The sequence below is a fragment of the Triticum dicoccoides genome, chromosome 5A (genome assembly GCF_002162155.2).
Source record: "Triticum dicoccoides isolate Atlit2015 ecotype Zavitan chromosome 5A, WEW_v2.0, whole genome shotgun sequence".
NCBI lineage: Eukaryota > Viridiplantae > Streptophyta > Magnoliopsida > Poales > Poaceae > Triticum > Triticum dicoccoides.
Window position 1 is genome coordinate 46,315,050 of NC_041388.1, and position 18,326 is coordinate 46,333,375.

General features: G+C 45.3%; 1 protein-coding gene across 1 annotated transcript; it reads left to right on the forward strand.

Moving 5' to 3' along the window:
- Positions 1–1,696: 1,696 nt before the first annotated feature.
- LOC119299018 lies at positions 1,697–7,544 on the forward strand. The gene is made up of 9 exons (XM_037576337.1): positions 1,697–2,770; positions 3,384–3,513; positions 3,605–4,092; positions 4,173–4,253; positions 4,394–4,492; positions 4,919–5,032; positions 5,117–5,188; positions 5,794–5,865; positions 6,567–7,544. Exons 1-9 carry the CDS (start codon positions 2,450–2,452, stop codon positions 6,825–6,827), a joined length of 1,638 nt encoding a protein of 545 aa, XP_037432234.1. The 5' UTR covers positions 1,697–2,449; the 3' UTR covers positions 6,828–7,544.
- Positions 7,545–18,326: the final 10,782 nt, after the last annotated feature.

Genomic DNA, 18,326 nt, shown 5'->3' on the forward strand with positions numbered 1-18,326 from the left:
ACTTGCTCGAGCATTGCATGAAAACTTGCTTCGAAAGAAATTCAGAACTGAGTTCTCTTCTAATGAAATTGTTAATATACTTTATGTTATTGAAATTTACCGAGATTATATAACTAATTCAAATGTAGCTACCACATGTCTATACTCTATAGCAATGAAGCGGTGTTTTTTTTTCCAACTTTGCTTCGTCCCCCTATGTCTAAATCCTGGCTCCACCCCTGCTCACGGGGGAGTGGTTCTCGTTGTTAACTCATAGTGTCAGGTGACATGCCCTCACACATGCCTCTTCCGTGCGTGGTCATGTGACACATGTTATCAAGGGCATCCATATCTTTTTGTTGCCCTGGATGGAGTGCCGGGTCTTATTTATTGTTTTAACATTAAATGCAAATACTTTTAAAGGCTTATCTGCCCAGCCCCACCCGTCAAAACACTTATCCATAAAAATCTCCCTCATGAAGAACATGGGATTTTTTAATAAACAAGTACGAGGCCTGAAATTCCTCCAAACCAAAAAAGACCTCAACATGTATACACTCAACAAAACAAAACAAAAAACTCACAAATGCGTCTAACTACTTCGGACGCACTGCAATCAGTGAAGGAGGTTACACACAAATCCCACCTTAACACTCCAGGGCGTATGGTGCCATTATTAAGACCCAAAAGGAAGTGTGATTGTGCATGCCAGGAAGGAAGAAAGGAACATGCAGCTATTAATTGGTAGCTAGTACTATGAGCGAGCAGATGGCTCCACTTAATTAGTGCTCAACACATGAATGCACTCTGTACTTCCTTAACAAGGAATTCTCCCACTGCTATTAGTTTGTGCAAGAAGTGCTCTTAATACAAATAGTAAATCAGTCAATTAATCAACCAGACCTACTACACATAAAAAAACCAATCGTTCAGTCACAAATTATCCATGCCCTCTCACCGTAAGGCTGGTTATAGTGGGGAGTAACTTAGACTAGTGGCATGCATATGACACTAGTCTAAGTTACTACCTTTATAATGCAAAGTAACATACTGATACTAGTATCATAGATGACTTCATTTATTAACTCGTAGACTCATCTTGTTTTGAAAAGCGTTATGTTACATTAACATATTATGTTATTATCTCTCATTAATTACTTGCCACATAAGCAGAATTTTCTCGAAGTGCGCTATGTTACTAGCTAAGTTACTCCCACTATGACTAGCCTAATAAACTTGTACTCCATTTGTAAACTAATACCGTATAAGATCTTTTAGGCTAGTCATAGTGGGAGTAACTTAGGTGGTAACATAGCGCACCTCGAGAATTTTTTGCTTATGTGGTAAGTAGTTAATGAGAAGTAGTAACATAATATGTTACTGTAACATAGCGCTTTTCAAGACAACATGAGTCTACAAGCTATTAAATGAAGCCACATATGACACTAGTACTATGTTACTTTGCACTATGAAGGTATTAACTTAGACTAGTGTCATGCATATGACACTAGTTTAAGTTACTCCCCACTATGACCAGCCTTAGATCTAGTAGCATCATTAATTATACTCAACCATAAAAATGAACTAGATCCCTTATAATAATTGCCTTTATGAATTGCCATAAAACCATTAATTAGTACTCCTACTACATCCACAGTCATCATCTTCTCAAATCAAATATGAAACCACTCACTTCCCTCTCTAAAAGCTGAGCAGAGCGGAGCTACCCTCTCTCTCTCTAACCACCCACTCTGGTCAGTCATCACCCCCACCACAACCCCATGCCCTCCACCATTTCCATCGACAGTTACTGCTCTCTCTCCTCCCAACCCTAATCCCTCTCTCTAGACAGAGCGAGCGAGCGAGCGTGTGCCTTTTGAAAGATCCCTTCTTTTCCCTTTCAGCTCCTCCTCGCCCCAATCCTTCTTTTGTCACGAGATGTGGCTCGCCCCAAACTAGCACCACCACCACCACCACCAGTAGAGCAAGAGACGGAGCGCGGCGAAAGCTCGGGCAAAGCGGCAGCGTCGGCAGATTCCCGGGGCGTCGCCGCTATTTTACCACCCCGGCCGATTCACCGACGGAAGATCCAACCCCCACCCCACCCCAGCCCAGCTGTCGGCGGCCCCCTAACCCCCGGGGCGCCTTTATCCACCGGGGATTTCTCGTCGTTTCTCGGGCCAGAGGCGGCGCCGCTCTGGACTTCTTCCGCCGCGGTGGCCTCATATAGCTCCGGGCCTCGATCCGCTGGTTTTCGGCGGGGCCGGGGGAGGCGGTTCCGGATGACTTCTTGAGCCGGGTTGCGGCGTCCGCCCCTCTTCGTCGAGCTTGTTCGATTGGTTTGGGGGAAAGTTGGTTCTTGCGGCGCCCGGCGAGCGGTTCCGGCGTGGCTCGGTTCCAATCGGGGGAAATGGCGGCCCTGCGGCCCCGGAGTTGACCAATCTGGTCTGGCCGAGCGCTCGCGGCTGCCATGGCGGATTTGGGGCTCTGGAACCAGGGGTGGACGTGGGTCCTCTCCCAGAAGCACGTCGTCGCCTGGGCGCACGCCGCGGCGGGCTGCGGCAGGGACCGCCTCGCCTTCCTCGTCGACCGCCACTGGCCGGCCGTGTCCCGGGCCTGCGCCAGCTCCTCGCGCCTCCTGCTCGAGGCGCTGAGGCAGTGGCGGGGCTGCACGGCGCGGGGCCTCCTCGCGCTCGCCAGCCTCGGCCCCGCCGCCGTCTTCGTCATCCTCTGGAGCTGCTTCGTGTGCATGACCTCCTCGGCCTGCGCCCTCTACGCCCTCCTCGGCCTGGTTCGTGCTGCAAATCATAATCATCCTCACCTGCTGCTTTGGCAAAGCAGCCCGGATGTTTACTGGATAAGGATTTGTCATGCGCTGCTTTCGCTATCTGATTGTGGATTGCATGTTAGGCTGCATCTTTACTAAAGTAGCATAGTTGAAGTAGTAATTGCTGGTAAAGTAGAACGCCATTAAACTATCACATGATTGATTGGCTTGATGTATTACTGCCTAGTGTAATCTGATGTCATGCTTTAGTGCTCGTTTATGCCATTTCTAGATTCTATCTGTCCACTGTTAGAGACGTTTGGAAGTTTGGTCTACTTCCCCTGGGGGATATCTGACCTTTTCAGCTAGATTGCACCACTGAATCAGTAATCGGCAGTGAAATAATGGAGAAAAAATAGGGTCATCTCTCCTGTTGTTTTCTCCCTGCCACTTTTCTTATTGCAATGCAGACAATGTCTCTTGTTCCATCATCATCTAATATACATACTTACTTAATTAGTACGACCTCTGTAAGGTAGTAACTTCTGCTTTCAAGTAAGGATACAAGTTTCCCATGTAAGAAGGATATATCAGAAGAGGTTATGTTATCTGATTGTTTGATGGTGCACTGTTTCAGGGAGCTGTTGCGGCAGTCATTCACTACATGGGCTATACGCCTGGCCTTCTTATTGTAGGACTGTTTGGAATAATGATTATGTGGATGTATGGCTACTTTTGGATTACCGGCATGCTTCTGGTTGCTGGAGGTTGTTCATCTGAATTGCTTCTGATGTTGCCTCATTCGGCCTATTTATTTGATCATCCTCATCTAATGGAGGCTCCTCTGTGGTCATGCAGGTTGTATGTGTTCTTTGAAACATGCACGATTTGTCATACCTGTCTTGGCTATGTATGCTGTTTATTGTGTGGCTGTTCGTGTCGGGTGGCTTGGAGTTTTCTTCACGCTGAATCTCTCTTTTCTGACAAATGATCTTCTGAACAAGCTGCTGCAAGGATATGAGGGAAGCACGGAAGAGAGACCATTTGAAGAAATGAAGGATTCTGATCCAGCCACGGATGCCTTCTTTCGTGGCTGTGAATATCCCCCTGCTCCTGAAAGTGAACCAGAGACCGTGTCGTCTGCAAAGCCCTTTTGCGCAGCACCTACCCAAGACGTGTTACATGTACAGAAGGAGCCATCTCCTAGTAAAATAGTGAAATCAAATTCTACTTCGTTGGACGAGATGAAGAGGATAATGGATGGTTTGACCTATTATGATGTTTTGGGCATCCCTCGGAGCAAAAGCATCAATCTGATCGAATTGAAAAAGGAATACAGAAAACTGGTAATAGACAACAGCACTTTAAGCTGAACGATCATCCATGTTTCTGTTACTTATTTTCCTGGTGCATTTTGTCTGTCTAGGCAGTTCTTGTCCATCCTGATAAAAACATGGGGAATCCATTGGCGTGCGAGTCATTCAAGAAGCTTCAGTCAGCTTTTGAGGCACGTACTTGGGAGTATATGCCAACTTTGGGCTTTCTTTCGTAGAGTTTTCTCAAATCTGACAGTGTATCATTTCTTGATCACAACTGTGTTATTTGACTCTTGATAAAGGTAACCGGTCTAGTCGTACCTCCATGCAGGTACTCTCAGATTTAACGAAGAAAAATGGCTATGATGAACAGCTGAGGAAAGAAGAATCACGGCAAATGACTCAGAGATCACGTGTTGTCTCTCAACCGGTGGGTTCTTGTCCTTGTAAATAACTAAATATGGAATGTAGATGTCTTTGATTTGCACATGATCTTGTTAAGTTTGGGAGCACACAATGCGATCTCTAGTATTCTGCACATTCCCCTTTGTAATGTACCTTCTGATATTATTATCCTTTGGAGCTCATTCGTATTGAAAAATCCCTCAGATACCACGTGCTACCCCTCAACAGATACTCTTATTCTGTTAGTATGGAATTTAGTCAGTTATCTTCTATTGTTTTGTCACTACGGAATTCAGTTAGTTATCTTCTGTATGTAACCTGGTCAATTTCTTAAACAAGGTGATTTATGCGCGACCCTCCTGTTTTGGACAATCTTGTTTGATACTGTTTTCTTTGTATAACTCATTTATAATTGAAAAATGAAGTCAATTGATAAATATCTTTTTTGCAGAGTGGGGTAGAGTTTCTCTCTGAGGAGTCCAGGCGTATACAGTGCACAAAATGTGGTAATTTTCATTTATGGATATGTACCAAGAGAAGCAAAGCAAAAGCAAGATGGTGCCAGGTTAGGAGCCCAGCATGTACTTTTAGGGCATTTGTTAACTGAGAGCATCGCTCCAGCTAATTTGCATGAATTGTGTGCTTGCAGGATTGTTCCCAATACCATGTTGCCAAGGACGGAGATGGGTGGGTGGAAAATAGATATTCTGCATCCTTGAAGGTACAGTTCTGTGTCTAAATAACATGTAAACTTCATTATATTTTTATTTTACCTCAGCGTTAGTTTAGATGGAAGCACCTATTGCAGTCATCTTGGGTTTATGGAATGAACTACTGGGAACCAGTGGTTTAAACAAAGGGAGAATGAGATTTATATAGAAGAAGACATAATCTTCTGAATCCTGGCACTCTGCACAGTGCACACCTATTTGGTAGAAAACTCAACGAGGTGTTTTTCATGAGTGAAAACCTCAGTCCCTTCGTACTCGCTTATACTGCTTAAACTGGGCTAGTCTATACTGCCTGAGGCCGATGTTGGGTTTGAGCAGATTTGTTCATTTGAGCTGTAAGAACCCCAGAATGTTTTGCTTCTGATCGTAGATCATCTAAGGATATCTATGTTGCTAAAGTGGATGCTCAAAGTACCTTGAATTTCTAGCTTATCTCAATCCTGGTATTCTAAAGTGAATTGCTTAAGCAAATTCTGCTGAATACAAGACATCACCGAGGAATCACTAACTTAAAGCATGCATGTGTATTTTGCCACTGCAGAAAGTAATGTCCAATATAACTTAAATTCTGTTCTTTCTTGATTGTTCACTCCAGATAGAAATACCAAGAGCTTTTGTCTGTGCGGAGAGTAAAATATTTGATGTATCTGAGTGGGCTACTTGCCAGGTGAGTCTGTCTCCATCTATCTTGTCATGTTTGATTTGATTATACATTTCAGTTATTTACATGCATATTTACTTGCCATAATAAATGTCTCAAGTGATATGCTTTAACTTTTAGTCGCTTCCTTGTTGACGTCGGCAATGATCCATGTTTGATTCACTGAAAAAGACATCAGATAGACTGGATTAGAAGGATCTGTTATCTTGAAAATTCGAATTCATTTCTTGTTTCAAATATTCCCTTGTTGCATACCATATCTCAACAGATTGGTGTAATTTTTCTACCGAGTGTACAGCCCCATGATAATTGTGTTTGTCCAAAAGAAAACTTATTGGAGGGTTTGTATGCATTCCTTGCTTTATGTGGTTAGGCTCTGCTGTTTTATTTGTTTATAGTGTATTCATGAGTATACTGGCTGAATTTAGTCTTTGTAGTTTAGCATAGTCCAGATTGCTCTACTTTGTAAATAGGTTCAGTTGGTTGTTCGATCTTGTAAGGTGGATAGAATACCAACTTCCTTTTAGAGTAGGGACCATGTTAAGCTCTCTAGAAAGTAGGACCCAGAACATGTATTGCAGGTAATATGATGGCCACATCAACTGCTGACATGCCATTTTCTGATAGTAAGGAAAGGATGTTGCGGTGTTATATCTGAAAAATGGGCAACACTTCTTTAACCCATTCTGTTTTTGTTAATAATCCAGGGAATGGAGTGCAAACCAAACACTCATGGTCCAACTTTTATGGTGAACATGGTTGGTGCGGATAGGATGCCTCAGCGATCTCACAGTTCTCGGTATCCCTTTAGCCTGGACGCCGAGATGATCCCTGAAGACGAATTTGAGCTGTGGCTTCAGCAGGCATTGGCGACGGGCGTCTTCTCTGACAGCCCGAAACGAAGGAAAAGCTGGAGCCCCTTCAAACTGCCTCAGAAAGGGATCAGAAGTTGGCGGCGATCGTCATGAGGGTGTGACGTTAAATAGCATGGCTACATGGGGCCTCAGATGGTAGCAACATTGGGAAAAAGGCAATAATACAAGGGTTTGTATTTGTAAATAGACTGACCAAAAAAATTTGCCTGGACGAGCAACTAATTTTGTCCGAAAAGAGAAACGACAAGTAAAAGGAACTCTTAAATGAAAAGACAGTGAACCTGACTGAGTGACTGTTGAAATTAGTTTTCTCTGCCATGGGTTCCCACGAGTTGTTTCAGAGAAAGACCAGGCATGGAGTTGAAACACGAGTAGCTCTTCGGTGTGCGAACTCCATCAGTGCAAGGATCGATGACGAAAAGAATGGTGACCTGGATTACAGGAGCAAATTCTGCGGGTGTTGCGCTGCTCTTTCTGAAACATCACCGAAGGGAAGATGCTCTGTTCATGGAAGCAGCAAGTTTTGTGAAGCTCATTCTGGAGAAGAGAAGGGGGAAAAGGAAGAAACCTGAAAAGAGATGGCAGAAACTGGCTGCTGTGTAACCATGGGAAACCCTGCATGAGAAATGCAACTCACTCACTGCTCTGTAACATTATACCCTGATAATACTAACATCCTGTGGAAAAACTACCATAATCCAGGTTTGTCCTGTGACACGCCATGTGCCGCGCTCTGTAACATTTCGAGGGGGTAATAGTGATCTTGTCCTGGATTGTCTCCTAATTAGTACTATTTATGTTGCTGGTTAATCTGTTTTCCTGTGTGTACTGATTTGCTGCAAGTGAGTGGCGGCTGATATAGACAGATCACACGTGCACTCTATTTTTAGGCTGGCTATGGTTATTTGTCTGTCTAGAGGTTATTTTTAGGCTGGATCAGGCTATGGTTTTCAGTTTTGGCATGTTTCCTCTGTCTGAAAATCTTTCACATTTCTGGGGGGTGGATCCTCCCTCCTCTTCTGGAATAGCACTGTTATACCATCTTGAGCCCACGCCAAGGGAAGAATGTGTCATCTATGAATGTATGTGGTAGTTGCTAAATCAGTAGGAACAAAAATGCATTACAGCTACAAGCGATGTCCACTGTTTTGTCCCACGGTCCGAAATAGCGATGCCCCGTTTGGAACACATGAATTTTGTGGCAAAAAGAAAAAAAAAACTCATTTTCTGATGAAATCGAGAAATGAAAAACACGTTGGATAGAGGACAATGTCTACAAGGAGGGGAGATGAAAGTGACTTCAATTTTATTTTTTCAATCATGTTTCATGGGCACTATTGTCTTTCTTTACGAAAGGAATTTGGTGGTAGCTGTGGGTGGTACTCTGGGTTTCTTTTAGTGGGATTGGATGCTGGGTCTAAATCTAAATTATTATTAAAAGGGTAGTAACAAATGGGCGGCTGATGGTACAGCATATACTAAGTCAACATAACATGCGGATAAACTCGTGCTGTGTCAGAGGATTACAATTACTCGATGTGACTAAATCCCTTTTTGTCAGTTAATGAATGCAAAGTACGGCCACTTCACCAATGGGATCAAGGTGGAGATCATGCAAGGGATTAGCAATATACTCTATGAGTAGGTACAAATACGTACTGAAATGAAAAGATCAAACAGAGAACGGATGATCACATCACTTTCTTTTTTAGAAAAGGTGGATGACCTCGGCCTCTGCATCTGGAAGATGCATACGACCACTTTATTGATTATTTTCATTGATCTTACAAAGTATTACAACAATATGCCTGAATCCGTCATCTTGGTAACATATGTCACTACTCCTATCCATATGATGAAGGGATGCTAGCTGGTCCAAATACCCAGACCACTCACCTAAACCTACCATCAAAAGCCGGAAGCCCCAGCCGAGCCACATACCGGATCTGGGGCACAAACCGGTCTGAAGCACTCACATGTGTCGTCGCCGCCATCTTCCACAGGTCCGTCTTCAGAGCAGATATTGAGGCTTCTACCTTGTTAGGCCACTCTGCAATAGACGCCACCATGACGCCAGACAGCCACCTCCTCCTGCGCGAGTCCATCTACACGCATCGGGCGCCAAGTCTCCGCTGCGCCACGCCGCCGAGATCCGCCGTCTTCGATGCGGAGGAGGAAACACCGCTCCACCTCTGAGCGCATCGCCGGCCACCTGTCGCGATGTCGTGCAAGTCCAGCTCTGGGAAAGCACGCAGGGAATCACGATCTTCAAGACGACGCCCTCAGGAGGGGAAGCGATGTCATGCCATCGTCTGGTCCTGCATCGCAGGTCCTGGACTTTCACCCGAAGAAAGTGACCCGAGAGCGGAGGAGGTCGGAGAACTCCACAACGGCCCCCAGGAGGAGAGCGACATCCGCAGACACCGCGCCGTCGACTTTCGCCCGGACGAGGATGGGGGAACCCCAGCGCCGCCAGCATGCGAACCCACTGGCCCAAGCACCTCATGCGCGGCGGCGGCGCCATCACCACGCACGACCACCAACCTCACCGCCGACCGAAGCCAACGGGCCAGATCGGCCGAGCCCGCCATGGCCAGATCTGAAACCTCAGGACGCCGTCGCATCGAGGCAGCCACGAGCAGCCGGCAGCCCATCACCTGCGAGAGGTCGAGGACGCCGCGCCGAGCAGCCGCCACGCCGGCCGGAGACGCCGAGGACGAGACTCCCACAACCACGGGCTCACGCCGGCGACCTAGGCCGCCGAGTGAGCGGAGATCCCCGCCGCCACCGTCCTCCGACGCGGGCTTCGCCCGGCGGACTCATCCAGCGGCGGCGGGAGGGGGGGCGTTCCTAGGGTTCCCCCGAGCCGCCCTAGGGATGATCACATCACTGCCAGTTAAATGGTACTCCCTCCCTCTGTTTATAAATATAAGAAGTTTTGAGTATTTTAATATGAATTACATACAGACTGAAATAAGTAACGAACTCTCTAAAGCATCTATATACATCCGATTCAAAAAAAGTTAGGACATCTTATATTTATGAACAAAGAGAGTAGCAAATTAACACAACACTCTTCACATTCATTCGATTGTTGTGTTCATAGAGTTTCTTTGATTCGGAGCATTCCCAAAACAGTAGGACTAGAAAAAGAAAACACAGAAATAATATATGGTTGCATGTGCGCAACTGAGGATTACGGAAACATGAAAATTTTGAGGCGCCTGGTGGTTGATTCGAAGGAAACACGTGGATCCTAAGATTATAGCCAAATCAGAGTTAAAACACATTAAAAAGGTAATATATTATTATTAGTCATTATATTTTGCGGGGAAGATTATATTATTATTTCTATTCAACTTATATCATTCGACTTTTTGTGTGTGCATAGGTGCAAAAATGAGGATTGAGTGCATTGTAATTTTTTCTCAGACTCAAACCAATGGGGAAAAAAATCCTCCTTTTCCATAGGCTGTTCCTTTGAAGTTCAAATTTTGATTTGCATCATACTTCCTCCGTCCCAAAATTCTTGTTTTAGATTTGTCTAAATACAGATGTATCAAGTCACATTTTAGTATTAGATACATCTGTATCTAGACGAATCTAAGACAAGAATTTTGAGACGGAGGGAGTATAAACCAATAGTGTCACCATAGAAAAAAAAATCATATATTTTCCCTCCACCTTCCTATGAATCAAAGAGGCCCTTAGGCCCTTATTAGAAACCGGAGAGCCAGGGACGGGCATGGTCCTAAGAGATTCAAAGGGGAAGGTCACTTTCTCTGCATTTCTTTATCTTTTCCATTGCAAAGATGCGCTTGAAACTGAAATTACTGCGATAGTCAAAGGCCTGTCATTGAGCATTCATCGGTCGAATCTTTCACTAATGATCCAAGCCAATAGTTTTGTTGCTACTGCTGTTCGGATGACTCGTTGGCTCGCACCGCCTATGAATGCCTAATGACAGAGATTAAGAAGCTTCTAGAGACGTGTGGGTTTGTTCCGTTAAGATTGGTCGTTCTGGATGTAGCATCGCTTGTTGGTTGCATCGAGTTCCAGACAGCGTCATTGAGCTTGTGTTGACACTATTTCAGGGGGAAGAAAACCCACCATTATCCCGCAAGAAAGTATATATATTCTGCTGGTTAGGTAGAAGGCAAAATATATCCGTTTGCGACTTGATTATATGTATATATGAAAAAAGGCAACAGGGTCACCGGACTATGTAAAAGTTCACAGCTTGACCTAACATAATCATCACCCAATCCACCACCGGTGTGAAAGAAAGACCAAGTTATTCCATAGACCAAATGAATGAATAAACAAAAGATAAACCACAAAGAGCAGAGGCATCACCAATGCTTTCCAAATGAAAAAAAAAGTTATGAAGAGATGCACGGTTAGCTGGTTTCTTCGACAATTTATTATTGTAGAGGAGATGCTCGTGATGCATTTCTTAATACCAGTAATAGTACTAGTATTTAGTAGGGCTAGTGGATGACCAGAAGAGACAAGCATGAACGTTGGCATCGGGCTTAGCACAGCTGATCAAGGCAAAAGCTAGCGCTAAAGTGACCGAGCCAACTCCACTACAAGTACAAACCAACCAATCAATCAACACAAGACGAGGCATCACCTTAAACAAAACAAAGCAGCTGTTGAGCTCTGCTGCATCAATTCGAAGTAAAGACGGAAAAGCAAAGTTTCGTGCCCGGTGTTCGAACTGTTTCCATGATAACGTCTCCATCTTTTCTTCACAAGTTCAGAAGAAACCAATGAAATCTTTTGAAATAAAGCGAAAAAAGGAATAACAAATGGAGCGTCAGCCCAGAACATCTATGAGGGAGCCACCACCCGCCTACACCACAAAGCGAGCTCCACTACACATTTTGGGAGTCGTACATCGATGCCACCTATGAGGCCGAGTGACTTTCACCACTCGGCCGCGGGCAAGGCTTTGTCCTCCGACTCCGACCAAACGTCAATGAATCTGAAACTCCGTCGTAGTTGCAATGTCGACATTGCCTATCTATCTATCTATCTATCTATCTATCTATCTATCTATCTATTTAGTAGTGTATCAAAATGTCGCCTCTCACCATTTCCCGTAATGTAAAAATTTGTCCCCTATATGAACTAGCTAGTTTCAAATGTTTGCTTGATCCGTACAAAGTTTGGATAGAAATACATGCCAAGTAGAAGTACACATCTTTTAGTTGATGCAAAGAAAAAGAAAAGAGGAAAGGAAAAAAGAACTAAACATGTTTGGTGGTTGCGATATGGTGACTCTGAGTTTGCACATAGTCTTTGTAGCCTCCAAAAAATTATGGAGGACACACCAAATTGATTTCGGAGTTGCTCTTAGAAAAATGACATAAAGAAACGTGCACAATGGGAAAATTATATGGGACATGCAGTTCTAATAATTACTCCTCCAGCTAGACCCCATCCAAAAGCCACAATATGTCTTTTGGAATCTCAAAGCTCGATTGAGCATAAAACTAAGGCAAACCGCTAAAGTGACCGAGCCAACTCCACTAGTGCAAATAAACAATCAATCAACATAAAAATGTAGGAGACATATATTCATCTTAAACAAACAAAATTAGGGTGCAACTATGACTTTTTGAACTTGATGGAGGTGGAGGGGTTAGAGGTATTAGTTCTGGTGGGCCATGATCGGGGGTAAAGATGGATCATGTGCTAGGAAAGCTTGGGACACATCTAGGCCTCTTCTTTCAGTCTGCGCCCGCCTTCACGCCTGGTTGTTATGACCATTGCTGACTTCATGCCTGCTTCCTCCTCGGGATTAGCCTATCTTACAATCATCACATTGATTTTAGTTATTTTCCATACCAAACTAGTGAGCTATTGTTTGGCTAGCTCTATTGTTATAGCTTCCGGTCTGTTGTGTCCGTGGAGCCTATCGCTAGACATTATTTGTACGGTTGTTTGCCAAGTGTCGTCTATGGGCTCCTCTACTTGATCTTATTGTAGATGGGGTAAATGCACATATCTAATATTCTTTGTGTTTTATTTCATAGTAATCTATTTGAGCTAATGGTATTGTTTCTTTATAGCACATAGGAGCGGTTCTTCACTACAACCATCATGCCAGATGGCCTTTAAAGGTTCATCAACAATAGTGAGTCATGCAAGCCACAACATTGTGCTAGTTATGTGACCGTGATCGCTATTTGCATTCTTAAGTTTTTTTTCATTTTCACTATCATGGGTGGTTTTCATGAAACACTAGTTAAGCTAGGCTAGAGTGGTCGAGCACCCACCACCCTAAGTTAGAGGAAGGGGGCTAGTGCATACCCCTCATGACACCACACTATATTGCAATAACTCCTAATATCTGAGTACATATACCACACATCATTTAGATAATTATCCGAGTACATAAATAAGAAATGCCGAGATTTACTTGTTATATCACCTATTTGTTCAAGGTTGATCCACCTATTTGTTTTGGTTAACATGTTTTTTTAAAATTGGTTAGTAACTTAGTATTACAAATTAAAATGAACCACGTGGTCAGACACCTTATGTAGGTGGAGGGGCTAGAGGGTGTTGCTTCTGGTGGGCCATCTGCCAAGGGTCAGGATGAACGACATGCCAGGAAAGCTCGAGATGCTTCTGGGCCTCTTCTTCTGGTTTGTGCAGTCCATATGAACTACCATCACACTCTTTGTTATTGTGAGCACCGGCCTCATGCATGTTCCCTCCTTTGGGTTAGCATTATTATGTTCTTATTTTCTAATCATCATGTTGCTTTAGTTCTTTTTCCTTATCAAATTAATGAGTTATTCGTTTTACCAGCTTTGTTATTAGAACTTCTAGTTTATTGCGTCAGTGGAGTCTGTTACTGGCCATTTTGGATTTGTACATGTTTGCCACGCGCCATCTGATACGTCTCCAACGTATCTATAATTTTTGATTATTCCATGCTATTATATTATCAACCTTGGATGTTTTATATGCCTTTATATGCTATTTTATATGATTTTTGGGACTAACCTATTAACCTAGAGCCCAGTGCCAGTTTCTGTTTTTTCCTTGTTTTAGAGTATCGCAGAAAAGGAAAATCAAACGGAGTCCAATTGACCTAAAACTTCACGAAACTTATTTTTGAAAGGAAAGCAACCCGGGAGACTTGGAGTCCACGTAAGGGAAGCAACAAGGAAGCCACGAGGCAGAGGGGGCGCGCCCACCCCCCTGGGCGCGCCCTCCACCCTCGTGGCTCCCCTGACGTACTTCTTCCGCCTATATATCTTCATATACCCTAAAACGGTCGGGGAGCACAATAGATCGGGAGTTCCGCCGCCAGAAGCCTCCGTAGCCACCGAAAGCTAATCTAGACCCGTTCTGGCACCCTGCCGGAGGGGGAATCCCTCTCCGGTGGCCATCTTCATCATCCTGGTGCTCTCCATGACGAGGAGGGAGTAGTTCTCCCTCGGGGCTGAGGGTATGTACCAGTAGCTATGTGTTTGATCTCTCTCTCTCTCTCTCTCTCTCTCTCTCTCTCTCTCTCGTGTTTTTGAGTTGGTACGATCTTGATGTATCGCGAGCTTTGCTATTATAGTTGGATCTTATGATGTTTCTCCCTCTCTACTCTCTTGTAATGGATTGAGTTTTCCCTTTGAAGTTATTTTATCGGATTGAGTCTTTAAAGATTTGAGAACACTTGATGTATGTCTTGCCGTGCGTATTTGTGGTGACAATGGGATATCACGTGATTCACTTGATGTATGTTTTGGTGATCAACTTGCGGATTCCGCCCATGAACCTATGCATAGGGGTTGGCACATGTTTTCGTCGTGATTCTCCGGTAGAAACTTTGGGGCACTCTTTGAGGTTCTATGTGTTGGTTGAATAGATGAATCTAAGATTGTGTGATGCATATCGTATAATCATACCCACGGATACTTGAGGTGACATTGGAGTATCTAGGTGACATTAGGGTTTTGGTTGATTTGTGTCTTAAGGTGTTATTCTAGTACGAACTCTAGGGTTGTTTGTGACACTTATAGGAATAGCCCAACGGATTGATTGGAAAGAATAACTTTGAGGTGGTTTCGTACCCTACCATAATCTCTTCGTTCGTTCTCCGCTATTAGTGACTTTGGAGTGACTCTTTGTTTCATGTTGAGGGATAGTTATGTGATCCAATTATGGTATTATTGTTGAGAGGACTTGCACTAGTGAAAGTATGTCAGGACCCCGACTCGATGTCACATCGATCTAGCCTGTAGCACCTCATATCACTTTGCGGCCTCACGCACGGTATCCCCACGGGTGTCGCCTTACCTTTGCCCGGGACCGTTTGCGCCTTTTGGCTCACGTATATGATAGTGTCGCTAGCATCCATATGATAAGGAGCCCGGGCTGACATGACTAGTCGTAAACCCAAAGTGGCACAGACTTACAGGGACAGGCATCCATGACCCAGCATCGAACGTGTCGGTCATCAGCGAGTGAATCCAGGCTGTAGCACTGGGCTAGCAGGACTCCGGTGAACCGGGCTGTAGCGGGCTAACAGGACTCCGGTATTCATCGCGTGACATTTCCCCGAAGGGACAGACACAGGAACGAAGAAGGACACATGCCGGCCAGCCTAAGTGTTCCGGAGCAGTAGCAAGCTACCATGGCTCAGTGGAAAACACTAGGAGACATTTCCCGGTAAGAGAGGCTACTAAAGATAAACAACTAGATGGTCAGATCCCACACATACCAAGCATTTCAATAACATACACACAATATGCTCGATATGTGCAAATACAACATGGCATCACAACATGACTCTACGACTCAAGTAATTTATTCAATAGGCTCCGAGGAGCGAGATATTACAAACATGGGTCTCATGACCCAACAATCAGAGCATACAAATCAAAGCACAAGCGGAAGCTATCATGTCTGGGTACAGACATCTATAACTGAAAAAGGCTGAGAAGCCTGACTATCTACCAGATCCTGCCGGGGCACAAGATCGTAGCTGAGGTAACAAGCTAAACGTCGAAGTCCACGCGAAACTACTAGTGAGACCGAAGTCTCTCTGCAAAAACATAAAATAGGCAAACGTGAGTACAAATGTACCCAGCAAGACTTACATCAGAACTAACTACATATGCATCATTATCAACAAAGGGGATGGTGGGGTTTAACTGCAGCAAGCCAGCTTTGACTCGGTGGCTATCCTGAACTACGACTGCAATGTAACTCTTTTGAGGTGGCGCACACGAGTCCACATATTCCCCATATCAATACACACCACTATGGATCCGCTCCCGTCTCCCTACGAGAGCGCCATCCATAGCACTCACGCTTATCTTGCGTATTTTAGAGTATCCACTTTCACTTGTCTATGAACTGATATAAGCAACCCAGAAGTCCTTTACCGTGGACACGGCTATTCGAATAGATGATGTTAACCCTGCAGGGGTGTACTTCTTCATACATGTTTCCACCACTTAGCGTCTGCACACGACATGTGCTCGGCAGACTTCAAGCGAAAGCCGACGTGGGTGTAGACCACGACCTACCTAAACACTCAAGTCTCTAGTCCAGGTTTATCGCCTATTCGGGTTCCATCCATGAGGAGATCCGGCCGGAGTTTCGCTCACATCCCCAAACGATGTGAACAGGGTTCCCGAGATACCAAACGGGCATCCGGTACACCGTGCCACGTACCTACCGCATCACAGCCCACCCCTACGGTCAGCGCTGTCCACGGCCTCCAGTAAGCTACAAACACCAGAAACTACTTGCAACTCCTGGACAGAGGACAAGGGTGAATAAGAAGTCGAGCGGGGTCATATTTCAGGGCCCAATGTATGGTAGTAGCTGAATCATGGATCACAAACACAGAACTCAGTTCCTGAGGACGGCTGCAATGAGACAACCCACCATGTACTCCTACATGGCCTCTCACCGCTACCTTTACCAAAACGTGTTCACACACTTAGCTCACACACAGTAGGACATGTTTGCACGCCTCTGATTCATCCCCGATGAATCAGACCTGACTCAACTCTAAGCAGTAGCAGGCATGACAAACAAACATGAATGAGTAGGCACAACAGGGCTCAAACAACTTCTACTCATGCTAGTGGGTTTCATCTATTTACTGTGGCAATGACAGGTCATGCAAAGGATAAAGGGGTTCAGCTACCGCAGCAAGTAACAAATATGTCGTTGTTGTCCTAATGCAGTAAAAGAGAGCAGGAGCGAGAGAGTGGGATTTTATCGGAATGAACAAGGGGGTTTTGCTTGCCTGGCACTTCTGAAGATAATATTGAGTCTTCATCAGTGTCAATGATCACATCATCGATACACGTCTATCGAGAGGGGACAATTACCGGCAAATACAGAAAAACACGATCAGTGCAATGCACAATATGATGCATGATCATGACATGGCAAAATGAATGTGTTTTGAGCTAATGCAACTAGCAATAGATTAAATGAAGTTGGTTTGAATACAAGATTCAAATTCAAACTCCATATGTGATTATTTAAATGCCCTTTACTTCATTTGCCCTAAACAGTAGTGATAAGTTGTTCTAACATGCATGAAAATGGTACAGATGGATTCCTTGAATTTTTCTGATAATTTTTCATATATGATTTATTTAATTTGGAGTTACGGTTAATTTTCTATGATTTATTGAAGTTTTAGTTATTTTCTGGAATTTCCTATATAAAAATAAATCCAGAAAAGAATTTACTGCGTCAGCACTACATCAGCATGACGTAAGCGAGTCAACGGGCAGCCCAGGTCAAACTGACCAGTGGGTCCTCCGTGTCAGTGACTAACCTAACTAACTGGGTTAGTTAGCGTTTTAATTTAAACTAACCTAGATTAATTAGGCGGGCTGGTCCCGCATGTCAGTGACACAGGGGGAGGTCAAACCCCGGTCAAATGGCCCAAACAGGCCGGCGGCTCAACGCCGGCGGCAACAGGCACGGCGGAGGGCTTCGGGAACGCTCCTCCGGCGACCATTCGGGCGGCGGAGAGGCTCTACGGGTAGCTGGGAGGGCGCCACGTCTTCTTGTGGAGTCGGTTGGGGTCGGGGCGGCCGGAATCGGCGCCGGCGTCGACCTAGGTGGCTGCCGGAGTTCGGCCAAGGTCGAACGCGGCGCTGCGGTGCACTAGAGGGGAAACGGAGGGCTCTGGGGGCTCCTGGGAGGGCGGCGAACTCGGTAACGTGCTCGGGCGCTAGCTGGGGTGACCCTGGCCACGGCAGCACCATGACCGGCGGCGAGGAGCAATCGGCTCCGGTGAGAAGGCGGCTGGAGTGCGGGAACGAGCGCGGGGAGAATGGGAAATGGAAGAGGAGCTCACAGCGAGGTCGATGAGCAGCTCGGTGGTCTCGGGGAGGCGGCGGAGGTGGCGAATTGACCGCGGCGAACTTCGGTGGCCGGCGACGGAAACGGCGATGGTGGCGGCGTTGCAGCACGTCCGGGAGGTCCGTAGCTCAACGAGGAGGTGGAGGGGGTTGTGGCGGAGCTCGGAAGCGGGTCGGGGAGGCGAGGGGAGGCCAGTGGCTACGGTGATGCCCGTCGGCGGCGGCGGTGGTTCTCGGG